This window comes from Schistocerca gregaria, chromosome 5 (genome assembly GCF_023897955.1).
Source record: "Schistocerca gregaria isolate iqSchGreg1 chromosome 5, iqSchGreg1.2, whole genome shotgun sequence".
NCBI lineage: Eukaryota > Metazoa > Arthropoda > Insecta > Orthoptera > Acrididae > Schistocerca > Schistocerca gregaria.
The window spans coordinates 284,418,661-284,446,526 of record NC_064924.1 but is presented as its reverse complement, the minus strand read 5'-3'; the positions used below and the strand labels follow the sequence as shown (position 1 = coordinate 284,446,526).

The 27,866-nt window shown below is 42.6% G+C and overlaps 1 protein-coding gene across 3 annotated transcripts in view; it reads right to left on the bottom strand.

Moving 5' to 3' along the window:
* Positions 1-1,650: 1,650 nt before the first annotated feature.
* The window catches only part of LOC126272426 (uncharacterized), a 53,470-nt gene continuing 27,254 nt past the window's right edge, over positions 1,651-27,866 (bottom strand). For all 3 annotated transcript variants that reach the window (XM_049975278.1, XM_049975279.1, XM_049975280.1), the window contains exons 5-9: positions 24,842-24,969; positions 23,547-23,636; positions 22,036-22,128; positions 9,302-9,421; positions 1,651-2,264 (exon numbers count right to left, since the gene is read on the bottom strand). In XM_049975278.1, the coding sequence (XP_049831235.1) occupies positions 1,962-2,264; positions 9,302-9,421; positions 22,036-22,128; positions 23,547-23,636; positions 24,842-24,969 (734 nt within the window). In that variant the 3' untranslated portion in view covers positions 1,651-1,961. The remainder of the gene's footprint in view (positions 2,265-9,301; positions 9,422-22,035; positions 22,129-23,546; positions 23,637-24,841; positions 24,970-27,866) is intronic.

Below are 27,866 nucleotides of genomic sequence, written 5' to 3'. Positions count from 1 at the left end.
TATCGATATATCGAAATATATCGACTGGGTTACAAAATGTCGGCTGCACATTTTAAATAAACTGCCTGTTTTAGGGCTGTATGTTTAAGTATTCAATTATTATTGGGTATTGTATACATCAAACCAGTAGACTGCCTATCCTCTTTAGAGCAAGAATTTAAAAGACAATGCACGTTCACGCTTGGCGGTAGCGACGTTGCGGTAGCTGTACGTGGGTGGCCCAATGAAATATGTCTGATGGTTCCGTCGTTCGGTTACGCCACATACCTCATCCGTCCGAAACACTTCGTATCAGCTTTCCTCTTTCTTTCCTGTTAACGCCAGCAAACTAGCAGTTTTAGGGTCAAAACTACGTTATGAAGTTCTAGGTTCAAGTTACTGTTGATAGCACGTGGTGCCGATTACGTCGGCATTTCCACCTCGCAGGTGTCCGCCTACCGCAAAGACCAATCTTGTTATTTAAATTTCGGTTGCTCATTTCCAGTAACTTTTGAAGAATGCCGATGCGAGGAAATAGCACAGTAGTTGTGTTAATTATTTTTTAAACAAATCTGGCGTGCCATGTCTTCCCCCGCTCAGTGCAATCTGGCCACTGCTTTGTGCTAGTAGTAAGTATCCTTCACACATTGAAAGTAAAATTACGTTCTACGACGTAAGAGCAGTTTCAAATATTTACCCGAATTTGCGAAAAATATATTCAATAAAAATGTCGACACTATATTGCATTCGATAACGTTCTATCGATATGCCGCTGAAAGCAATATCGCGAATACATATAATGGTTCAAATGGCTCTAAGCTCTGAGGTGATCAGTCGCCTAGAACATAGAACTAATTTAACCTAACTGAAGGACATCACACACATTCATGCCGAGGCAGGATTCGAACCTGTGACCGTAGTGGAATACGTATAGATACCTTTTGGAAGAAGTCGCTATATCGATATTTTGTCAGCCACATTAGAATACAGTATATTTTATTTACAATGAGGGTCGAATTTGCCTTAGTTTGTCTACAGTGAACGCCGTCACTTGCTATTTAGCAGTTATGTTTTTACCGTTGTGCTGTGAAACCTGTGCAGCTAAGTGCACTTTTTCAATTTATCGTTCTCCATCTATAAAATAATTCTTTTCAGCGCAAGTAAAGAATTTTACAGAAAATCCTCAGAATAGGCGTGGACGTAAGAAGAAATTACTTCCTGTTGAAGGTTAATTTTCGTGTAATTACGCTGAAAATATGTTTCTGAATGAACGATAAATTGAAAAATGCACTTATCTACACAAGTTTCGACACGGAATGGAAGAAAGATGCAAAGTGACCGACGGTCACTGCTGAAGGCCAGGGCACGGACTGACTAGACTCCGCTCCCTCACAGTAAACAAAGCGGACCAGACCAGACTTGACCCGCCTACCGTTCCCCGAACTACAGCGCCTGGAGACTCCGGGGCACCGAATGTGTTAGTCGGCTTAACCCCACCAAGTTTCATTCATTGTGCGTCAGGAGTTTATTTTAGTGTAGAGGATACACAAAGCGGATTCTAACAGGACATACCGTATGTAACCTTGGTGCACGTGATATTCGAAAAGTTCACACCAGACACTAAATGTCTGCGTGGGGTGGGGGGAGGATAAAATGGTTTAAGCCCTCAGATTTGCTCCTGGGACTAGAGTTTATTTATTGACTGCCGATTTTAACAGGAAAACTGCAATACATCAAATGCGTACTGCACAATAAAAGTATTTTAAAATTTACATTTCCTTGGTTTACCCAAATTCGAAATCTAGCTTGCGTATGAAACTACAATATCCAAGCATAGACATTTCTGAACATGTATTTGGTATATTAAAATTTATTTCCATAAACCTTAAGATTATTATTTCTGAATATTGTGTTCTAGTCGGAAGCTATTACAATCTTATTTACACTTTCCCACTAACACCGGCATAATTGTATACAAAGATTTAAAATATCTTTGGCCCGAACAGATTGAAGAGAAGCGACGCCTTCGGGGCTTTGGAGCTTGCTTTCCTCCTCTTTCTCCTGCTCACGCCAGGCTCGGACGCAGAATCGCCCTCGGCAGCCAGCAGCTCCACTGAGGACACAGATGGGACCGCTGGTTGTGGTGCAGGAACCACGGCCATGACCGCCCTCTCCGATACCTCAGCAGACAGCAGGTGTTCCGGAGGGGCCGACGGCTGTGGCTGTACTGCGGTCCTCGCTGCCCGTTCTGCTTCCTCTGCAGCGATCGCTGGCGGTTCTTCAGCCTGAAGACAGTTTTACATCACGTATGGCTTAATGTCTCAGAGCTAAAGTGTCAGTTAAAGCAGCTCTTCTGCGTTCAGAAGTAATTTGTGCAAACAGCCATTATCTGGTTGCGATGTAGCTCAAGAAAAGCTTTACTGTAGTTCTGAAATGATGAATGAATTTTAACATGCCTGTAATTATGATTGCTCTTCAACACTTAAGTGCCAAAGAAACTGGTGTAGGCAAGCGTATTCAAATACAGTGATGTAGAAACGGCAAAATAAAGCGCTGCGGCCGGCTAACGCCCCTGCAGGATTCATGGTGGCTTTCCCTCCAGCACTACTTCAGACATTAGTCGAGTCCATGCCACGTCTTGCTCGCGGAAGTCTTACACGATACTATGCAGGTGTACCAGTTTCTTTGGCTTTTTAGTGTTTACAGTTTCTAAAATTTTCAAACGCTAGCATCTGGAATTATTGGAGCCTCAGCTCATCAAAACCATGCCGAGCTACGAAATTTACATGGAGACTTATGTCTGTTCAGTCATCAAATGACCAAATAGTCGAGCGTTGGCGATTATCATTTATTCTGACACGCTGAACTTTATCAAGAAGCTTTGTAAATGAAATAACAATGACAGAACTTGTCGGAGAATGGAAGCTAGTATAATGTAGAGCCACCTGTACCGGATCATCGTGTATCTACACTCCCAGAAATTGAAATAAGAACACCGTGAATTCATTGTCCCAGGAAAGGGAAACTGACACATTCCTGGGGTCAGATACATCACATGATCACACTAACAGAACCACAGGCACATAGACACAGGCAACAGAGCATGCACAATGTCGGCACTAGTACAGTGTATATCCACCTTTCGCAGCAATGCAGGCCACTATTCTCCCATGGAGACGATCGTTGAGATGCTGGATGTAGTCCTGTGGAACGGCTTGCCATGCCATTTCCACCTGGCGCCTCAGTTGGACCAGCGTTCGTGCTGGACGTGCAGACCGCGTAAGACGACGCTTCATCCAGTCCCAAACATGCTCAATGGAGGACAGATCCGGAGATCTTGCTGGCCAGGGTAGTTGACATACACCTAGAGCACGTTGGGTGGCGCGGGATACATGCGGACGTGCATTGTCCTGTTGGAACAGCAAGTTCCCTTGCCGGTCTAAGAATGGTAGAACGATGGGTTCGATGACGGTTTGGATGTACCGTCCACTATTCAGTGTCCCCTCGACGATCACCAGAGGTGTACGGCCAGTGTAAGAGATCGCTCCCCACACCATGATGCCGGGTGTTGGCCCTGTGTGCCTCGGTCGTATGCAGTCCTGATTGTGGCGCTCACCTGCACGGCGCCAAACACGCATACGACCATCATTGGCACCAAGGCAGAAGCGACTCTCATCGCTGAAGACGACACGTCTCCATTTGTCCCTCCATTCACGCCTGTCGCGACACCACTGGAGGCGGGCTGCACGATGTTGGGGCGTGAGCGGAAGACGGCCTAACGGTGTGCGGGACCGTAGCCCAGCTTCATGGAGACGGTTGCGATTGGTCCTCGCCGATACCTCAGGAATAACAGTGTCCCTAATTTGCTGGGAAGTGGCGGTGCGGTCTCCTACGGCACTGCGTAGGATCCTACGGTTTTTGCGTGCATCCGTGCGTCGCTGCGGTCCGGTCCCAGGTCGACGGGCACGTGCACCTTCCGCCGACCATTGGCGACATCATCGATGTACTGTGGACACCTCACGCCCCACGTGTTGAGCAATTCGGCGGTACGTCCACCCGGCCTCCCGCATGCCCACTATACGCCCTCGCTCAAAGTCCGTCAACTGCACATACGGTTCACGTCCACGCTGTCGCGGCATGCTATCAGTGTTAGACTGCGATGGAGCTCCGTATGCCACGGCAAACTGGCCGACACTGACGGCGGCGGTGCAGAAATGCTGCGCAGCTAGCGCCATTCGACGGCCAACACCGCGGTTCCTGGTGTGTCCGCTGTGCCGTGCGTGTGATCATTGCTTGTACAGCCCTCTCGCAATGTCCGGAGCAAGTATGGTGGGTCCGACACACCGGTGTCAATGTGTTCTTTTTCCATTTCCAGGAGTGTAAATTCACAGGCAACTGTGGGCATAAAATGGCAGCCTAACAGTGACGAGCGTGTTAATGCTACTAACTAGCAACTGTCGAACAGTGGAGGTACTGCTTTAAGTGTTTTTAAAATGAAACTGGTTAGAGCTAGGCTGTGTAATATCTACAGCCTCTTACGTTAGGCACGGTTTTCTTGTGACTTACCTGGCAAAGTGTGGCCAGATGGAAACACTAGTTAAGTATCTTAGTTTAACTGATTTGTTAATATGTAATGCAATAAAAAAAATTAGGACTGCAGTAAAAAGTCGACCCGTACGGGAGTCAAGTTTGCAGTTTTTAATAATTAAATCTGAATACAATTCTTTGTCACTAAGGTAAGAAGATACTGTTTATATTGCCAGGTCAGTAAAGTAACATTCACTAAATAATTTGAAAGATTTTGTTGCTGAAATAGAAAATACTCTGTTGAAAAGCTCGCTAGAATGTACACGACCACGAAACGTAGTGCACTAGCTCTTTAAGTGTGTACTTTGCCACATTTGTACAACTGGCTGCCATTTTACACAGGCCCATAATATTGCTTTTCCAGCCTACAGTGAGACTGATTTTGCTCGGGTCACGTTACTTCTCTGCATCTTCGTGAAAACAAAAAATAATTTTGAAACTTCTCTCTGAAGAAAATAAATTCCTTGTGTCTGTAACACGTATTTTAGAATGCACCATATTCTGTCATAGCTGAACAGCCATCGTCTATAAACCTGTCTATTGTATAATCACTTTTCTATAATTTTATCTAGAACCTTCACTCTAAATGACTCAATGTAAAATGTCTTTCCACGTTGGGGGTGAGTAATTTTTGCAATTGTGCATTACAGTATTTTTAGCTGTGAAGTTGACCTGCTCTACAAAATCCGAAAGCTATCTGGACCTGACCTCGCTCAGCCATACACTGATGAACCGAAACGTCATGACCGCTGCCTACAGCGAGGTTGAATGCCTCCTGATCGTGTTGAGGGCACGTGACGCAGCAAGGAAAGAAGGTAAGTGGAAGACAGAGGAATGAGTCATAGCGAAAATATGGGCCGCAAACGTGGAAATTCACTGATATAATCGTGTTTGACAAAGGGCACGGTGTCATGGCCCTGCGACTGGAAACGAGAATCAAACGGCGAAGCTGGTCGCCCGGTAGCTTACTGCTGTCGTGAGCAGCTACAGATATTGAAGGATGGTGAAATACTCCTTAAGCCGTATGGTATTTGACGACTATGTCATTTCAAAACGTGTAGGTCGGACAGTCCCCTGCTGCGTAATGCAGGATAGGCAGATATCTGTTTTGTTTTAGGGCGCAAAAGCAACTAAGGTCATACGCGCCCATGACAGAACCTTAGAACAGAAATAAGAAAAAGAGTTGAAAACGATTACTCGTCAAGGCCAGAAGATGGGAGGAAAGAGACCTAAGAACAAGGATTTCCTCTTTGAGAAAAGAGTCCATAAAATACGTCATATTGACGACGGACGCTCCGAAGATTAAATGTCCTTAGCCGTGTTACTACGACGTATAGAGTGGAACTTATGTAATAGTTCACTAAAACGGACGATAACTCAGATGGCAAACATACATTAGAATGAAAGTGGTAAGGGGACTGTTAGGTGACTACGAACCCTCAAAGGTTAATATTGGGCACAAAAAAAGGTAGCGATCACCATTTAACAAATGGCAGTTGTTAAACGACAGCGCCCAATGCGCGACCTAGCTAAACTGATCTCGCGGCGAGAGGGCCGAGAGGAGGTCGGGCCAAGACGCTGAGAGGTTTAATTCCCTGAGGTTGTTCCTATGAAGTCAAGACCAGTGGAGATGGCAAAGTGACACCACCTGCTGGCAGACGGCAACAGAGAGATCAGAGGGAACGTAAGAACTGGCGAGACGGGGTAGGACTACTGCAGCCTTGGCAGCTGCGTTGAAATGAAATGTCGACGACGGCCTCCCGTTCGCCTGCTGCAAGTCTTTCGATTTGACGCCACTTCGGCGACTTGCGCGTCGATGGGGATGAAATGATGATGATGATTAGGACAACGCAATACCCAGTCCCTGAGCGGAGAAAATTTCCGAGCCAGCCGGGAATCGAACCCGGGCCCTTTGGATTGACAATGTCGCGCTGACCACTCAGCTACCGGGGACGGACAAGCAGCTGTGGTAACAACCTCGTTTAACATCAGACCGACGCGACCAGGAACCCACGAACATTACAGTGGCTCCCTCAGAACTGAGCAAGTGGAAGCTTTATTGGGCCCGTTGCATTAAGGGCTCTGACGAAGTCTGAGCAGATGACAATTTAAAAGCCTGTGTCGCCAGATGTACTTCGTGGCCTTGTACAGGCGAAAGAGCTCCACTGTAAATACTGAGCAGTGTCCTGGAATCCAAACCGGAAATAGGTTGTGCCAATTTTTAACTACCACTTAATGTTCGGATTTTTATTTCATATTACAAATGGATTTACAACAAATTATATAATGAACCCTTCAACTCAATTGTTTAGATGAAAGAACCACAGCCTTTTCCCTACCTTAGGCAAACCACAGTGGTGTGTTATCAGCGAGAGTGGTTTGCAGCTCACTTGAAATAACGATTTAACCGTTTGCTTGAAAATTCGGCCACAGAAGTATTAATTGGTTGCTTCTACATTAGTACAAACCGTCCATTAATGGGACCTATCTTGATATTCAGCAGAATTTTAGGAAGAGAAGTTGTGTAGAGTTGTTGGTCATCAAAAAGGAGATGATTGATACCTCCCTATATGGAGGTACGAACCCATTAACTTGACGTAACATTCTAGATTTACAGTAACCACTAAAATTACTCCAAAATTTTAAGCTCGGCACTGAAACGTGTTTCGTGCAGCTATTAGAACAACACCTCTAAGTCATTACAACTCACACTGTTGGCTTCAGAACTGACTTTTTGAAGCATATTCTACATTTCCACTTATCAATGGACTGGTTTGCTGAAATTATGAACAGAGGCAGAGTATTATTACGCTACTCCGTCAGCACATTGTGAGCACCGTCCTGCTGTCGGTATAAACCAGTCCAGGCGATAGCAGCCTCACCTAGACAGGGTTGATTACTAGCTACACACACGCATTGTGTAAGTGCTATCAGAGATAGTGCTGACCATGTGTAGAACGGGAAAGGCGCACGATCTGAACTTAACTGAGGGTAGATTATCATGGCCCCGAGGCTCGGCACTATAATTTCAAAAACTGCACGACTTGTCGGGTGTTGGAGAAGTACTATGGGGTGTAACATGCTCCGGAACCAGGGTGAATCCACGTCCAGGCATTGGGCGGCCACCTCTCATTACCGATGTGTGACGTCGTAGGCTAGGCAGACTGCTAAAACAGACACTGCGAACCACGGCGAAACTAACAGACTAATGCTCGGCAGAGCACAAATGTGTCTCAACACAAAGGGCACCCAACACTCCTAACGACTGGGCTACGCAGCCGACGGCCCACGCATGTGGCGACGTTAACACCACATCGGTAACTACAACTGAAATGGTCACGTGACCGTAGGCACTGGACGTCGGCGCAGTGGTAGAGCGTTGCATGGGCTGATGAATCTCAATACTGTTTTCATCAAGCCGATGGAAGGACACAAATTCGTCTTCCAAGGGAACAGCTCCTTGACACCTGTACTGCGGGTCTGAGAATCTGCCGGCAGTTCCATTGTGTTCTGCAGAATATTCTCATGGGCATCCGTGGGTCCAGTGAAGCTCGTGCAAGGCACCGTGAAGGCCAAGGAGTATGACGATCATGTTTCACGACGGCAGTGGCGCTTTTCAACAAGATAATGAGCTATGTCAAAAGTCTTTAGTGTTGGAGAATGGTTCAAGGAACATTGTGGCGTGTTACAATTGATGTGCTGGCTCCCAACTCGCCAGATCTGAACCCGACCGAAGACATCTAGGGTGCGATTGAACGTGGCATCTGAATTCATCGCGCACTCCCAGATTTTACATAAAGTAGGTGGCGCGAGCGCTTTGTGTGTGTGTGTGTGTGTGTGTGTGTGTGTGTGTGTGTGTGTGTGTGTGTGTGTTTGTTTTTTTGCCAGTTTCCTCCAGCGACCCACCGAAGTCTCATTGCTTCCATGCCAGTCTGCGTAGCCTCTTGCTATCCATGCCAAAGGCGGACATACCTGCTATTAGGTAAGTGTTCATTACGTTCTGGATGATCAGTGCATTTACTATACTGGCAATTTTAAATGCACACTATAACGGCTTTTTTCTTAACACTCAGCCATTCACTGTTTGGTGTAAGAACTTTGCCATCGAAACGTATAATTCTCTTGTATATAGGATCACTGACTTAGATGCCAGTGAGCAAAGACATCAGGATGGGTGACATCGTGTATGGGTAAGTGGTAATTTAGTTATTTACCATCTATTCAGAGATGGTGCTGAGACAGGGCACATAAATACTAAATATGAATTATAAACTTACTATTTAAAGGTATGATACTATCCACGAGAATGGATGCAGATAAATGAAATGAAATGAACTTCGTAATAATTCACGTGGCCGTTTTTTGGTCTTCGGGACTGTCGGATTTCACAGAATATAAGGCTTTCTTCAAGCCTACTACCTCGTTAGAGTTTCCTATATAATGGAAGCCAGGTGTGGATAAGCATCCAAACAGTAATTACTTGTTACACTTGTTACCTCTACTAACAAGCTAGAGAATGTTACACGGTTAATAAATGAGTTACTTCCTGCTTAAATCTTTATAATGAGCATTTAATGTATAAAGAAGACAAACAGTCCCGAAGGATATTACAGCCCAAGTGTCTCCCTATTTTTAGGTTGGTTTTACTGTGCTACTCATTTATTGCTGATGGAACTGATTTTTACTCAATTTCTTTCTAGAAATAGTTATCCTGGCAATAAGAATCTGTACTAACCTCGCTAGAGCTGGGTGCTGCGTGTTCCTCTGTCTTAATATGGGTCAACGTATGTGACCGGGAACAGCTCTCTACAGGTTCCTGAGGAGGCACAGGTGTTGATTCGGCTTCCGAAGGTTGCTGGAACATACATGCAGAAAGTTCAGTCTGGAACCTTTGATTTGTATTTTCCCCTTAAGTAATTTATGGTAAGTACATGTTACACTGCAAACTATCTTTAAGGTTTCTCCAGTCAGTCCTAAGCCAAGTGCAACTAGGGTCATTTGCCGTGTACCGATCAGAATTACAGAGAGGGAGAGGATCCTGTCAACACTATGGCACACCCCCTTGAGAACTCAGCAGTATGACTTCTCCGAGGAGAGGTAACATTGTTCTGACAACATACCAAGATGTTGCAAGATTGAGTAGATATTCCATAAGAACGCGTTTCAGCCCAGTGACTAGGTGGAACACCGAGCTGAAGCGCTGAAAGCTACTGTTCTGACACCTAAGTGTGACGAAGGATGCTGGCAAGACTAGAAAATGGAACAAATGCCCTCATCCCCATTAAAACATAACGTTATTGCCTCGGATGGACAAGCTTCAAAGCCCATATCCGTTTCTGTTACAATAAACCAGCGACGATGCCAGCCAACACAGGGTGATTTACTGCGTATCATTCGGTAGGTGTCTACTTCCAAGATTGTTGCTTGCCCTGTATGTTGAACCTTGTCGCTGTGAGCTGCCAACATCTCATCCATTCATGTTAAGTCTTCAGAGCTTGTATCTATGGCTTGCTGAGAGCCGAGGTCATGGTGTGTGTACTGTCAACCTGTTGCTGTATCCATGATGTACAGTAAAGGCTGCTGACGTCGATTTGCATCTCTGAGCAGGTACCAGCACCATAGCCTATCTCTGGTGGAGAGGTCGTGACGTAACTGTTCCTAACTATCTGACTCACGTGCAGAGTTACTGGAGTTTGCCATATCACACCCCTTTATCATTCATGAGAGTGCCTGCCCTAGCAATAAGCACTGTACAAGTCATGTCTGACCTGTATGGATTAGCTTTATTAGGTGAGCATTTGCTGTGGAGATAACGGCCTTGAAACCCGTATAGTACGAGTCAGCATGTTCCAAGGCTGTGTGCTGCATACACTGTCTTGCCTTGGGTGCAGAGAAGATTTAGCTGTAACATGTATGTCCTATTAATGCTGTTTCATTAGTGCGCAGAGTGCCAACTGGCCTTCACCACCATACTTCAAGCTTTGCTGTCCCGAAACCTTAAGGGTGTTACCCCAGACTCCAGTAGCTGAATGGTCAGCATGACAATGTCAATCTTAAGGGGACGGGTTCGATTCCGGGCTGGTTTGGAGATTTTCTCCGCTCAGGGACTGGGTGTTCTGTTGCCCTAATCATCATTTCACCCTATCGACGCGCAAGTCTTCGAAGTGGCGTCAAATCGAAAGACTTGCACCCGGCGAACGGTATACCGAGAGGAGGCCCTAGTCACACGACTTTACGTCAGACCATTATCTATGGAGAAAGGTATGAACTTTAGTAATTTCTGAAGTAGTTAGGAACAGTATCTACCAAATGCTATTCCAGATTTTACCCTCTGCATGTCAAGAGGCTTACCTGGGCCATGGCGACGGATCCTTATCGCTTCTTCGCAGCTTTCTGTAGTCATGTGCGCATGGCTCCAATTTCCTCTGTGTATCGATTCTCCGTGCGAAAACGTCTGGCGCCAGGACTACCAGTGGCAGCTGCATTTCTCAGGTGCTTGTTTTGGTCACGCCCTTAGCATTTCTCGCCTGCTGCAATTCTGGGGGGGGGGGGGGGAGGGGGGGGAGGGCGACCGATTATATCAGTTCTATCAGTCTTTACGTCTCTTGGTCTGACACGCTCCACATCATTACGAAGTGTCGCATTCATGATCAGTGGAACAAGTATTAATCTAATTCAGGCGATTCAATGATGCGTGTGACTGGGTATTTAATGCTGTCCTGACAATATTCAACTTGCCTTTGCGTTTTGCACCTCTAATACGCAGTGGTCTTACTACGAGAGCTTCTGCCTTTGCTTGCTCTTGGTGGTTTCCTGATGGGCTGGATTTAATGTGATTCTAATTGAGCTCCACTTTTTATTTATTAATTTTTTAAAATTGTGTTTTTGTGCCTTTCAGTGCCACTCTAAGGACCGTTTTCTGCGTTATTTATTGCATGTGTAATTTGGTCGCTTAAGTCCAACTACAGGAGATTTAAACATTTTATGTTAATACATACGCAGTGAAGGCAGTTATGTAATGTTATCTTTTTACAGTATGATTACTTTCAAGATTGCCCTGCTTTATTTGAATGTTGGTAGCCAACATTTTTTAATACGAGTTTCGTTAATTTAATTTTAGTCCAATATTCTTTAAACAATTTTGTGATGTAATTGGACAGCTTTCTTATGCCCCAGATTGAGAGCTTCGGTAAAGATGGAAGGTAGGAGACGAGATACTGGTAGAAGTAAAGCTGTGACGACGGGGCGTGAGTCGCTTGGGTAGCTAAGATGGTAGAGAACTTGCCCACCAAGAGCGAAGGTCCCGAGTTCGAGTCTCTATCCAGGACAGAGTTTTAATCAGCCAGGAAGTTTTAGTTTGCTTATGGATGCCTACGTGAAATTCTGACTGAAATGTTAAGTTTTATTAGCCACATGAACACCTGAGTAAAGTGAATCAAATTTACTAGTTGTATTTTCTGCTGCTGGTTATCTTAGCAGTTGCTTCTATTTTTTATTGTGGGAGTGGATTTAAACCGGATGTGTCTAATATATATGCAAATTGTGTTATAGATTTCCTTGTTTAAAGTGTTGCGTAAGCAGCTAATGGGGTGAGAATCTGGTTAATTGCAATTCTGGAGAGGTAAGCTCGTTCGTTCTCGCGTTATTTATAATATACGCAAGAAAAGGGGCTTGGTGGCCTGACAGTTATCAGCTGTATTTGTGTCTGTGCCTCTGATGACAATTTTGACTAGTAAGCTGATTAAGCTTGAGGCTGCCTTCAATTCTGATGTTCCTATTTCTCGAATGGAGTTATTTGTTACGAGCGTGAAAGGTAAGTTGCTTCTCTTTGGTATATTCTTGTAAGGGTTCCATTAATAATTGTTAAACCACTTTTTTGGCACTCATGCATGTCTCTTGTTAACAGCACTAAGCAAACTCAGCTTGCGGCTGACTTCTTTGAGCCTAACGGGCGCGGGGACCCGTTGAGGTTACGCGCCGCCGCCTTGTTAACTTGTGTCGTCGTGTGGACGGTTGACCCGGACGTACGAATTTAGGCCGTCTGTAGGAGCGGCGTAAGTTCTTATATTTTACGCCATGTATTCTTATTCGAAGTTTTATCCCTTCTCTCGCAACATTTTGCTTATCAGAATTTTATATTTAAGTAACAGCTTTCTCTCAACCATTAGTGATTCATAATTAATTTGAAGGAGTTTCTCTTAAATGGCTTTATCCAGAGCTGCCATTGCATTGCTTTCACCTATCTTCTAAAGGTGCTGTAGTGTAATTTTAAAAAGTTACAAGATGGGGAAACATTCTGCTCGAGCAGTATGTTCGCTTCTTTTCTTGGTGTAAGGCACTGTTAATGCTACTATGAAATTACCTGTGGCCGTATATGAAATTACCTATTGTACTATAAATTTCAGGAGTTTCTGCGATTAGCGACTCAGCTTGGATGATTGCAGAAAATGCCGAAATAGGCCCCCAGGCCTCATTTTTACCGATTTTTTAAACGTGAAATGCTACTCTTTACTTTGTGTAAATGTCTGTTACACATTTTCGTCCTTTGGCTGTTACGAGGGAGTGATCGTTTTGTTAGTATGATTTTATTTGTAGAAATGTAATCAAACGACAAATGACATTTATACTCCGGGTTGCCCCCTCTTTTCATATTGTGTGAACGGGTAAAAACGATCTATATATTTTTTAACAAAAATAGCATCCACACAATCCTGAAAACAGCGAGGGCATTTGTTAAGCTCAGTTTGACGGCTGAAGTGTACAGGTTGCTGACAAAGAATACGCAGAAGTACGAAAAAGAAAAATATAGGAGTGGCGAGGTTATCTTTCCTAAATGTAAGCTGATAGGCACGGAGTAATAGGCAGTTCTTACGTCATTCTTGCTAGTAGAAACGAACTTGAAGGAACGTCTAGACTCGTTCATAGGGTTTACTCATCTCGAAACAGCGTTGTAAAAGGCAGAATGGTGCTAGATATTCGAAATTATGACGAAAGGAGTGAGTCATAGGGAAAGACGTAATACACTATGTTCAAGAACCAAGAGGAAACATTAAGAATGGAAGACCAAGAATTAAGTGCTTATTAACGGGGAGGACGGAGTTGGGTTGGAAAAAAATTGTCTTCATTTACAGAGTAATCTGTTGTGTATAAATTATCTTGATCGCAGCGTTATAAATAAAATATGGAAATTATTAAATCTGCACTGTCAGCTACATCCACCTTTCAGATGTTTAGGGAAGTCGCAATGGGAACTTCTTTCAGAGTTGTAATAGATAATCCAGGTAATTAAAGATGAAGATAATCAAGTAATAAATAATCCAACAGTTAAGTCGGCTGTATCCAAAAAGAGACTTGGTGGTAGGCTTCATTGCTTGCCGAAGAGGAAATAAACTCTTTAGGATGGAAAACGACTGGGAGGAAAAGGCAACCTTACTCTTAAATTCATTCTCTTCAGTTTTATTGTTGGAGAGAGAATGAGGTGTGCTGTGCTGGCAAAATTACTTTCACAAGCTATCCACCACCAAGAAAGGCATCGTCTGCGACTGGAAGAGGATTGATTTAAGTCCATTGGAAGAAATGCAACACTCTCGCAGAACGTGTTACGAATGTTATTGAGACGACATTCAGATTTTTGCAAACCATGAACTACTTACGAATTGTAGTCATGGAAAAGTAGGGAGTGAAAGGTATCCTCAATTTACTAGAAATGTTTGTATTAAATGTTAAAGTACATCGTGCAGATTTAAAGTACTAAAAATTGATGCAGTTTTATATTTCACGGAGGGAAATCCTAGCAGAACTGAAGTGCTAAAGAGTTGGTGTAAAATGCTTCTGCAGTAAACATTTGCAGTTACACAATCGGTCGGAGCGATATTATCGCTGGATCTATGAATAAAGCCCAGATGAGTAGAAAGGTAGAGATGAGATACGTTGAGGATAAGTGTCAGTATGAAGGATTTTGAAACACAAAGGTTTTAAAATGCTGAAATATATTATCTGAATCTTTGAACTACATTTATGGTTTACATTCTTTAAATTAGTACTAATAGAGTTGCATTGATAAAATTCGTAAACCCAAAGTTTACTTAGATGCCGGTGTCCAAATGTAACACCGGATGTTTTCCGCAGTAAGCGTATCAGTCGACCATAATATTATTGCACCTGGGAATTAGAAGGCATCAGTCAGCTTATACTGATTTAGTACGTAATCGGGATTGACAGTATTATGCGCATCTTATCTGAAACCATTAACAGTTCGATTCGTTTTTCTTAGTCACCACTGTACTTATTTACCCTAAAATCACAGAGTGCTTCCGGTAATGGTCAAGTTCAATAATATCGAGGTTGAGTAGTTACAGTTAACTGGTGTTGACATAAACGAATCACATACGATTTTGCTGTTTTAGATTGTCCGTTAACTGCTCTTGTGTACATTTAGGTGCCTTTGTTGGACGACAGTAAGGATACTCGTGTTTTTGTAGTAAACGGCAGCTCTAAAATTTCGATAAATTCAGTGCAATGCTTATACTGACCAGAAAACACAGTATCTGGCTACAATAGTTGAGGACGAATATAGGATCACGTCATTTAAGACTATAGGACAATGGAGGAACTACGCTGAATTTTTGGAAGAGTCCTGGGAAATACCTAAGTATCTCAAGGAACTAGTATGACGAATTTCTAATTATTTCTGTGTTCAGAGAATGATTATTCAGAGAATGATTATTCAGATTGTGGGGCGCCCAACGGCGTGATTATCGGCGCCCGTACAAATTCCGAATCTCTTCACTTTTCAGTCTCGCCAGTTCCTGAATGATGAAATGATGGCAACACCCAGTTTCTGGGAGACGAAAATCCCAACCCTGCCGGGAATTGATCCGGTACCCCTCGATTCGGAGGCGACAACATTACCACTAGACCACGAGCTGAGGACTTGTTCAGAGTCCTTATCAAGTACACATACCAGTAGACGCACTTCCCAGATTTCAGCCAGTGTAAGCCTGTGCGCCCTACAAACGTTCAGCATACTTACAATGTCTGTTCAAAAAATACCGGAACTTTGAGCACAAATTTTTTCTGCTCTTATTTATTGTACATGGTCTCCTTCCAAATACTCTTTTCCTCAATTGATACATCGCTCGCAACACCGTTTCCATTTCTGCAAGTAGTCTGTACGTCTGTTGCTGGATTGCGCGAAGCGTCGTCAGAGTTTTCTTTTATCTAATAAATCTTCACAAATTACGTCTTTTCAACGGGATTTTCAACTTTGGAAATCAAGGTGGTCTGCAGGTGCCAGGTACTGTCGAGTATAGACGATGAGGCAGCAGTGATTTCGATTGTTGTGCAGTAGTCTCGCACCAACAGGGATTAATCTGCGGGTACGTTATCGTAATGCAAGAACCATGAACTGCCTCGCCACATTTCAGGCCGATTCCTTCTCATTTTCTCATATGGGTCTCGATAGTACCGTAGATTAACCGTCTGTCCCTGTGGAACGAATTCAAGGTGAAACTGATCCTTCGAAGTCAAACTATCAGCATGGCTTTGACATGTGATCTGACCTGACGAGCTTTCCCGACACATTGAGAAGATTGGTCTCATCATAACCGTAGACCCACGTCTTGTCACCAGTTATGATTGTCGTAAGGAACATCTCGTTCTTATTTGCGCGTGCCAAAAGCTCTTCTCAGATTGGGAGGCGAAGGTCTTTCTAGTCTTGAATCGCGAGCCATGGGACGAAACTAGCCACAACACGATGCGTTCCAATACGCTGCGTCACATTTAACGACAAGATCCAACTGAAATCTTACATTCTTGTGAAACTTGACAGTCTTCGATTGGCACTCAATTTCGTTAATTTTCCTAAAATGAACGTCGTTAAACGTCGAAGGGCGACGATTATCTGTAACTTCCGTCTGGCCATTTTTAAACTGTGTTAACCGATCGCAATACCGAGAACGGCTTAGTCGCTCATCACCGTATACGTCCTGCCTCATTTGATATATCTCTATGGGTTTTCTTGAGTTTTACGCGAAATTTAATGCTGACGCGGTAGTATCACTTCATAACGTGTAATGCGAACTCTGACATCTAAATACTGAGAGCTACGACTGCCCGAAAAACATTTTCTAACAAAATTTTGTTTACCTACCACTGTAATACTGTACAATTGTCGACTTGGTAGAAAAGAAGTATGTTATTGTATTATGAAACATTATGAAACGGAAGTATCGGAGAAAGTTGTAAACAAATGAAATTATCGCTTCCGCCTGCTAGAGCGAAGCATTGTAAGTAACATTGTTGGCTTGTTAGCGTTCCGTGATTAACAAACTTGTTTATTCCGTGACTACTAATGTTTTCTTATAGTAGGCACGAATAAGGAAGGACGTATTTTAAAAGGAGGTGTACTATTGTTAAATGAACTATAGCCGCAATTTCTGAGAAATATCAAAATATTTTTGCCAATGTTGTTGTGGTCTTCAGCTTTGAGACTGGTTTGATGCAGCTCTCAATGATACTCAACTGTGCAAGCTTCATTATCTCCCAGTACCTACTGCAGTCTACATCCTTCTGAATCTGCTTAGTGTATTCAACTCTTGGTCTACCTCTACGATTTTTACCATCCACGCTGCCCTCCAGTAGTAAATTGGTGATCATTGCTGCTCCAGAGTATGTCCTACCAACCGATTCCTTCTTCTAGTCAAGTTGTGCCAAAAACTCTTTTCCCAGTTCTATTCAATACCTCATTAGTTATGTGATCTACCCATCTGATTTTCAGCATTCTGTAGCACCACATTTCGAAAGCTTCTATTCTCTTGTCTAAACTATTTATCGTCCGTGTTTCACTTCCATACATGGCTACACTCAATACAAATACTTTCAGAAACGACTTCCTGACACTTAAATCTATACTCTATGTTTAATTTCTCTTCAGAAACGCTTTCCTTGCCATTGCCAGTCTACATTCTGTATCTTCTATTTCGACCATCGTCAGCTATTTTGCTCCCCAAATAGCAAAACTCGTTTATTACTTTAAGTGATATTTCCTGATCTAATTCCTCAGCATCACCCGATTTGACTACATTTAATTATCCTCGTTTTGCTTTTGTTGGTTATCTTATATCCTCCTTCCAAGACACTGTCCATTCCGTTCAACTGCTCGTTTAAGTCCTTTGGTGTCTGACAATTACTATGTCATCGGCGAACCTTAAAGTTTTATTTCTTCTCCATGGATTTTAGTACCTACTCCGAATTTTTCTTCTGTTTCCTTCACTGCTTGCTCAATATGCAGATTGAATAACATCGGGGAGAGGCTACAACCCTGTCTCACTCCCTTCCCAACCGGTGCTTCCCTTTTATGTCCCTCGACTATTGTAACTGCCATCTCATTTCTGTACAATTTGTAAATAGCCTTTCGCTCCCTGTATTTTACCCCCGACACCTTTAGAATTTGAAAGTATTCCAGTCAACGTTGTCAAAAGCTTTCTCTAAGTCTACAAATGCTAGAAACATAGGTTTGCCCTTCTTTAATTTAGCTTCTAAGATAAGTCGTAGGGTCAGTATTGCCTCACGTGTTCCAACATTTCTATGGAGTCCAAACTGATCTTCCCCGAGGTTGGCTTCTACCAGTTTTTCCATTCGTCTGTACGGAATTCACGTTAGTATTTTGCAGCTGTGACAAACTGATAGTTCGGTAATTTTCACATCAGTGAACAACTGCTTTCTTTGGGCTTTATTATGTTGTTCTTGAAGCCTGAGGGAATTTCGCCTGTTTCACATCTTGCTCACCAGATGGTAGAGTTTTGTCAGGACTGGCTCTCCCAAGGCTGTCAGTAGTTCTAATGGAATATTGTCTACTCCCGGGGCCTTGTTTCGACTTAAATTTTTCAGTGCTCTGTCGAACTCTTCACACAGTATCTTATCTCCCATTTGATCTACCTCTTCCATTTCCAGAATATTGTCCAAGAACATCGACCCTGTATAGACAATCTATATACTCCTTCCACCTTTCTGCTTTCCCTTCTTTGCTTAGAACTGGGTTTTCATCTGAGCTCTTGATATTCATGGAAATGGTTCTCTTTTCTCCAAGGAGTCCTTAATTTTCCTGTAGGCAGTATATCTCACCCCTCATGAGATAAGCCTCTACATGCTTGCATTTGTCTTCTAGCCATCCCTGCTTAGCCATTTTGCACTTCCTGCCGATCTCATTTTTGAGACGTTTGTATTCCGTTTTGCCTGCTTCACTTACATTTTTGTATTTTCTCCTTTCATCAATTAAATTCAGTATTTCTTCTGTTACCCAAGAATTTTTACTAGCCCTCTTCTTTACCTACTTGATCCTCTGCTGCCTTCACTACTTCATCCCTCAAAGGTACCCATTCTTCTTCTTCTGTATTTCTTTCCCCCTTTTCCTGTCAATTGTTCTCTTATGCTCTCCCTGAAACTGTACAACCCCTGGTTCTTTCAGTTTATCAATGTCCCATCTCCTTAAATTCCCACCTTTTTGCAGTTTTTTCAGTTTTAATCTGCAGGTCATAACCAATAGATTGTGGTCAGAGTCCACATCTGCCCCTGGTAATGTCTTACAATTTAAAACCTGGTTCCTAAATCTGTCACCGTTCTATAATCTTTCTGAAACCTTTTAGTATCTCCAGGGTTCTTCCATGTATACAACCTTCCTTGGTGATTCTTGAACCCAGTGTTAGCTATGGTTAAGTTACGCTCTGTGCAACATTCTACCAGGCGGCTTCCTCTCATTTTTTTGCCCCAATCCCTAATCACCTATGTTTCCTTCTCTCCCTTTTCCTACACTCTAATTCCAGTCACCCATGACTATTACATTTTCGTCTCCCTTCACTACCTGAATAATTTCTTTTATTTTATCATGCATTTCATCAATTTCTTTATGTGCAGAGCCAGTTGGCATATAAACTTTTACTACTGTAGTAGCTTTGGGCTTTGTGTTTATCTTGGCCAAAATAATGCGTTCACTGTGCTGTTTGTAGTAGCTTACCCGCACTCCTATTTTTTATTTGTTATTAAACCTACTCCTGCATTACCCCTATTTGATTTTGTATTTATAACCCTGTATTCACCTGATCAAAAGTCGGGTTCCTCCTGCCACCGAACTTCTAATTTCCACTAACTTTAACCTATCCAGTTCCCTTTTTAAATTTTCTAGCCTACCTGCCCGATTCAGGGATCTGGCATTCCACGCTCCGACCCGTAGAACGCCAGTTTTCTTTCTCCTGATAACCACATCCTCTTGAGTAACCCGAATGGGGACTATTTTACCTCCGGAATATTTTAGCCAAGAGGACGCCATCATTTCATCATACAGTAAAGCTGCATGCCCTCGGGAAAAATTACCGCTGTAGTTTCCCCTTGCATTCAGCCGTTCGCAGTACCACAACAGCAAGGCCGTTTTGGTTAGTGTTGTAGGGTCAGATCAGTCAAAAATCCTGACTTGCCCTTGCAACCACTGAAATGGCTGCTGCCCCTCTTCAGGAACCACACGTTTGTCTGGCCTCTTAACAGATACCCCTCCGTTGTGGTAGCACCTACGGTACGGCTATCTGTATCGTTGAGGCACGCATGCGCCTCCAACGTCAAGGTCCATGGTTTGTGTTTTTTTTGCTAATATACGCTCTTATAAGAAGCTGAATATATACTATAATAGTTTAACACAGAACAATGTTTTTATGAAAACTTATCTTAAAAGGTAAAATTGCTCTCATTTTTTAAGTGAATGTTATGCTCATCTTTCCTCTCCTAGTAATTATGATACAAAATGCAAGCGAGCAGAAGAATTGAATGCTAAGTAGTGTTATGCGATGCCTGTTTAATAACACGGTCTTTTTGAATGATAGGGTTTTACTTTGTGAAAAGCAAAAATTTGTGGAACTTGCCCTACCGATCAGACTCTCATAGTTGTTCAGAATCTTATCTGACTCTCTCCAGTAACAGCGTCAAGAATTTTTTTAGAGCTACATTACGACGCAGATCTAGGAAAGCTGTTTCTTACGCTGGCTGGTAAGGAGAACTAATCTCGGGTGCGCTCAATTGCACTCTGGAGAAGCCACGCATTACTGCAAAATTAATAATTTTCCTCTATTCAGCCAAGACTAAGATCCACAGCACGAAGTATTTTACTTTTGATGAAATCAATTTCAATTTTCATATTCAAAAGTAACACCACAGGACAGATTTATTTATATCATTTAGAATTAGGAAGGATAGAGTACCTGGTAAGAGTAGGAAATAGTAGTTACAATCAATGTTGCAGCGGAAAGTTTCAGGGCTGCCTACCTGTTTTTGCTCTGACCAGGAATAGTTTTTCCAGTGGCCAAGGGAGGGCCATTGGAACGCGTTGCTCCTGTAACTCTACCATCTCTTAATTCGCCTACTGTGCGACACAGCATTCTACCAAATTCAGCGTTGACTAATAACCGACAGACGTACAATGAAACTTCGGGCAGTTACAAATTAAACATCGGCTTGTGCAGGGGTGCCAATTGTATTTCGCTCCAACACACCATTGGCGCTATTTCCCATAGTCCCGACAGTTACGTTATACATTGTAATGCTGCACGCTACAATTGTGTCCTGCAGTGGGGGAGGATTGCAACTTGAGTCAGGAAGCTGGAAAGTCTACCGAGTAATATGCGTGTCATTTAATACCTCAACCGATATTACAGAATAGAAAATTCGGAATCACTGGTTTTTCATCATGGACTTTCACTATCAAGAGTTATTAGGACGCCTACCAAGAGACAAATTTCTCCTAAACCATCATATCAACAGACGAAGACCGGAAATTGCTAATATTATGGAGTACACTTTCAGGGTCTGTACAGCAGCTTGCTGTGAATGTACATGGTTTTTAGCTCCGTTACATTCTTCGAGTCTGTGTCTTTCTTTCAAGGGGTGGCGGGATGCCCTTCCTGCCGCCACCCATACCCCTAGGACGCAGGTAGTTTACCCCAGCTGTCTGCGTTTAGTGTAAATCGTGAAGTAGTGTGAATGTGTTTCAAATGTCTGCGAGTCGTGTAACTGAGGCGGGACGTGGGGACCAGCCCGGTATTCACCTAGTACGATGCGGAAAACCACAGAAACCACATCCAGGCTGACGGGCACATCTGCCGTGTCCTTAATCTGCCGGGCGGATTCTACACGGGGCCGGCGCGCCTACCCGAGTCCAGAAAGCAGCGCATTAGCGCTCTCTGCTACCCTGGCGGGTTTTCAACGAACACTAATAACAGTAATTTTTATTCGACATCTGACGAGAGCACTATACTTGGGAACTGAATCAGTTTTTTGCTGAATTCGTTCCCTTAAAACTTGTCTAGAACCTTGGCACGCAGCGCCATATTTGTACGTCCCAAGGTGTTACCACCAACTGAAACGCCATTGTGTTGGAAGCACGTATTTTTGGAAGGGGCTGTTTTTTAGTAGGGTTACGGTACCTACCTGATCAGCTCTCACCGGTACGATTCCAAGTAGATGCGCTGCGCTGTTTACGATGTTAAAGGGCCACGTGTTCATCAAACTCTGCTCGGGGACCTGCAGCAGAAATTTAACATTTGTGTCATACAGAATGACTTCAGTAGTTCATATACCAGAAACCGTTTTAGTGTTGACTACATAAAAACCTGGCGAGAGTATGTAAGTTACCTAGAAGCCGTTTCTCAGCACATTTGAGCGCTGACGTAATCATCCTGACGCATACTGAACACACCTGCAATATTGGCAGGTACCGAGACTGCAGTCGCTTGACTTGTCATCGAGGTCTTGGGGGTAGAGTATTCAACTAATTAGAATGTCATAGGTCCTAGGTTACATATCGGCCACTGCTCATCTTATCAATAAAAACGATCAATGACGGCCGAAGGTTTCTGCTTAACTACTGCTTCTGCCAGCGGCCTTGTCTGGGAGGGTGGAGGAGCAGGAGGCGGCTCAGGGCACTGTAGCCCTTGGCGTGGGAAACTGCCCCTAGACTGGGGTATGCAGGAGGCAACGGAAAATGATACCTAATTAAATTATTTTCAGATTCCAAATTAAGACATCTGTTCCACAGCAGCGTATTTAAATCGTCGCACCATTAGCGAACATGTTTGTTATTGATTACACACTTTCATTTCCATATGTGAATGTAAAATCAGAGTAAGTGATGCATGCAACCATGTATTCTCAGATGCATCTGTGTACAATGAAATAATGAATACATATGAATAATGACAGCGAACATTATACTCTAAATCGTTGTACAGTGCAGGGAAGCTGAGTCAGACGTTCTATTTACAGTTCCACTGGAGACACTAGTAACGTCCAATATTTATTGTACCTTTGAAAAGATCTGATGCAAGACCTTTCTTTTGACAATTCGGTGCATACTATTCTCTCTTGTGTGGTGGAATAATGTTAGTATCGCACTCCTGAGGATAACCTTGTGAGGCAGTTTTCACCTCTTTCTTCTAACCCATGTGTGGCATACAGCAAACCAGTGCTTAACATTATCAGTTAAAAAGTCTCGGTTGCAATTTTAGTTTATTTTTCAACGACGCGTTTCGCCTTATTTAGGCATCTTCAGGTTATCTTTTCTCGATGGATGCCGGAGGCACCAAGATTTGCATAACGCGTTCCCTTTCACAGGAGCGAGTAACAGAGTGAGATAGGGTTCAAATGGTTCAAATGGCTCTGAGCAGTAAGGGACTTTACTTCTGAGGCCATCAGTCCCATAGAACTTAGAACTACTTAAACCTAACTAATCTAAGAACATCACACAACACCCAGCCATCACAAGGCAGAGAAAATCCCTGACCCCGCCGGGAATCGAACCCGGGAACGCTACCGCACGACCAACCATTTCATATCTCGCAGTTTTAGTTACGTGATACTCCACCCCAGCAGGTTACAGCTTTCCACGACAGTTACACAATTTCAGGAAGTTGTTCGTGGATACTGCTAGAGGAGTAACTTACACCTTCGTTGACGCACTGGGTGCGAATGTTCCCCATTGTTGAAGTCTGAAGTTGTTCCAGGTGGTTGCGCTGTGTTTCAAGCCAGATCACCTGTGGAATAGAAAATTCAGGCATTTAACATTAACAATCATTCGATTATCAAACCGTGCTGTTTTTACCCTCCGTTGCTCCTAGTGCCAAAGCTAACGTCTAAATATATACCACCCGACATACAGCCTGTATTACTACACACACATTTAAATGGAAATATTTGATTCTATCGATAACATTTGGAAAATAATCTGTTGCCTAGTAAATCAGAAATCGTGTAAAAATATCCACTGATGTATTTAGACTAATATTTTCTAGGACGAAACTATCTCTAATCCAAGGAAATCTAAATACTCAACACGACTAGAAAAGTTGGCGAACGCTAAAGATCTTAATCTTAATGCATTACTATCTACCAAAATACATAAGAAACGTAGGAATACAGGTGTGTCTTAATTTCTGAAAGATTTTCTTACTGACCACAGAGTGCTGCGCAGTCAAAATTGCTTCATACAGTAATATTTTCGACACTGTTGGCTCCCTAAGAGACACTCATTCGGCTGATGAGTCAAGCCTCCGAATCGTGTTACTAATGAAACTTCACTGGCTGGGTACGCTACGCTACGTGTATTTTAACCAGCCATCACGGAAATATCTTGAACATGCTTACATGTAAACCTTTATACCTGTATGCCTTGCAGATATCCCACAACTTTTCTCCCTCGTAAGGGTCTTCAACATACTTCTTGCACCTTCATTACTTCACATAGTACTGTCATATGACTGCAGTGTATGGTGCTACTGTGATTGGGGTATAGATGAATGCTCTCCAACACATTACAACAGAATCTATTGGAAATTACTGAACAGAAACTAAGGCACGTAGTACTGTTACGATCCCGCACGTAATTGAAGCGCAACAAACTTTAGGTGAGAGGCATCCGTCAATGGCAAGTCTTATGGGAGGTGCAAGTGTTGAACAAACAGAAACCAAGTTAGAATATGCTACTTAAGTGACAATGTTTTAAATATTTTCATCTCTTTAATGTATACATTTGAGACGTTAGCGAACATAAACTTCCAATGTTTAAGAACCCAGCAGCACTTTTGATAATTAGTTCCTTCAAAAATCAATTTTGAATCAATTCTTTACTCAAACTCTCGAAAATACTTAGCAGAAAATTAAGCTTCATTGGGGCAGAACCTTGAATGAGCCTCTACTTTGCACAAGTCAGTAGAAAGTGTGTGGGCGTTTACAGCCTTACCAGTGCCCTGTTGTCCGGAATCTGGACGTCGAGGTACCTTTCTGCGACGGAAGCTCCGGTCCTGATGACAACCAGCATCGTAACTATAGGCATCATGAGGTACCACGCGAAAGGTACTGGCTGACGATCTGAAACAATTTGTGACATTGCGTTTTGTTTTATTTTTGAAGTTTGTAATTTTAGATTAACCCCACAACATGGGGCACAATGCAGAGCTGATACATGAAATAAGTTACTAGGTCTGTGGTCATAATGTTATGACTGATCAGTGTATGCAGATGTAGCTATAGATGTACACTTTTAGGCCATGATAATATAACCGTTTAACAAAAGCACATACCGAACTCTAATGCTGAACATTGACAGGCTGATATCTTTATAAAATTTTATTTTTATGGTATGATACATTCTATTTCTTAAGAAACCGAAAACTAGGGAGCACGTTGGGAACCACAAGACATTTTCAGTCACTTGTCAAATGACATGGCGAATGGTTTCATTTGTAATATATAGGTACTTCCGAAGTGGTGCTGCGGTTGGGGCCTGACTGCATAGTCGAGATTCAGGTGGACGTTCTGATATGCTGCATTTTGAAATCTAAGTATCTTTTGCAAGTAGTGATGTTCATCGAGAGCAATTCCCTTACTGGTTCTGTAGTCTTTTGGGTCATTCATTGGTAACTGCAATCCTGTAATTAGCATTGCTTAAATCAGTTTTTATGCATGTACGTACGTACCGTTATAGATCTAGAAAGTACGCTGAAAGTTGACTTAACTGTATATCAAATTACACGATATGAAACAATAACGACACATACGCAAGGAATTATTACGTTTCGCTTTAAGGCATTTGTTTCGCAGTAATTTGCCCAAGCCCCGTGTGTCATTAGCGGAAGTCATAATGCCGCCTGGGAAACAGGACTCTACTAATCAGTCAGTTCCCAACTACAGCAATACTCCACTCGTCACTGAAATGTGCGGGATACGGTATTTCTCCCTGTATCCTACCTTTCTTCCTGTTCCATTCGCATATGGACCACTGAAAAATGATTACTTGCAGCCAATGTCCAGGCTGGAACTAGACTTACCTTGTCCTCGCAGTCACTATGAGTATGTTACCTAGGACTTCAGCACACGCATGTAACCTCAGTACTGGCCCTTTAAGGGAGACGTTTAACAAAACACGTGCTGCCATTTAAACATAGATATTTACTACATACAAATGTCTTAAATCTTGACACTTGTACAAAATAGTGCACATGATATTCTATGTGGTTTTTGTTTATGTTAACACATTTTATAAGGATTTGAATTTTTAATTACGAATGTACATATTATCAACACTTTCTCGAACTGAGAATTAAAGCTGAAAATTTATAGCTTACACCTGCATAAAAGGATGGTGAAACCTATGCAACCGATTTTTGTTTAAACTCAGTTACTTTCAAATTAACTTTTTCCGTTTTATGCTAACCCTAGCTGCTTTAATTCTTCTGTCAAAAAAAAAAAAGACTACGTGCTGCACAGGATTATTCAGAAAGTGAGAAGAATTCTGCCAAATTTCAGGACGTTATCTTTTATAGTTCCTGAGAAAAGGTACATTATTTTCGCCAAATCTTATTTGTCATTTCTATTTTTAACAGTATTGCCATACCGCTGGTGATTACTACTGTCAATATCCACAACCTCCATGATGATCTTTGTCTTCCTGGAGTATTCCCTTCGCCTGTCTGCCTAGCCAACTTTCCGATGTTCTCGTATTATCTTCCTCTGGGATTTGTCAAGATGTGCTTCATCCATGCTTCTCAGTATCCTCAGTGCGAATGCACTTGGATGGAAGTCTAATCTCTGAAGACACTTTATCCTGACTACATTTCCACTGTTAAACGCTAGACAGCTGGCATGCACAGATATCTTCAAAATATTTGACGACACGCTGTGTTCGGACAACGCATCCATATGAAGTGATTGTAGCTCTAATTCATGTTTCATGTTTTCACATGTACACATTTTTCAGCGGTTTAGGGTTGGCTAGGTATCAGTGTTGGCTTCATATTTGAAACACTAAGTGGCAAACCATTTTATGGGTTTATGACTTAACACTGGCTTCTGCCTGGAGACATTTGCACCACGATGTGTCACAATGGAAGTGACGAGGGTTCTCATCTGTGGAAAGATTATACAACACTATCTGCCACACTGCTTGCTTCATTTTCGCACTATGTACATTGTCCCTAATGGATTTTCCGTTATGTATTGGCAGAGTGTGGGTTTTTAGTGATCTGTTAGCAGCTCCTAGTGATTTTTCCATCTTCTGATTCCTTGCCCTTCATTCCTTTCTGAGACTACTACACACATCTGCAGTCGTTTCGATGTGAGACTGAAAATTAACACAAAATAATGTCTGATGTAGAGTAGGTGTATGGCAGATGGAAAGGCAGGCGCGGAGGCAAAAGAAAATTTTTGAAACAAATATTTCTAAGCATATTTCAATAGTGAAATTGATGTCTTTCTTAAAGTATGAGTCTAATAAATTAAGCATTAAAAATTAATGTTTTTTGTTCTTTTGCGCTAGATCTGCCCTTTACTTTGAAAGTTTCCGTGCCCTAAGTGGCGTCTATGCCTCTGCCAGTTCAGGTTTCCAGAGTCTCCATGACAGTTTCAATAAACTTTTTACTACGGCTGCTACCCCTTCTCGCAGTGATTCCCTTTTGGTATAGGGTCTCTCACCCTTAAGCAATATTCTATTATTTGTCATGAAGTTTACTTTTAAGTAATATCCTTCATAAAATTTCACCTCATTATTACAGTTGACCCATTCCAATTCGACTAAGTGGCGACTAAGTGGCATTATAGTCGTAATGTACTTTTCGCATTGTGAAGTTGACATTTTTATGTTTCTGAAGATTTGAAGCTAGCAGCCAATCTGTGCACGACTTATGAAGATTGGAAAGTATTTGGGTAGTTTTTTCTGGCTATACTTCATTATAGGCAACCGCATTATCTTCAGGAAGTTAAGGGTATTA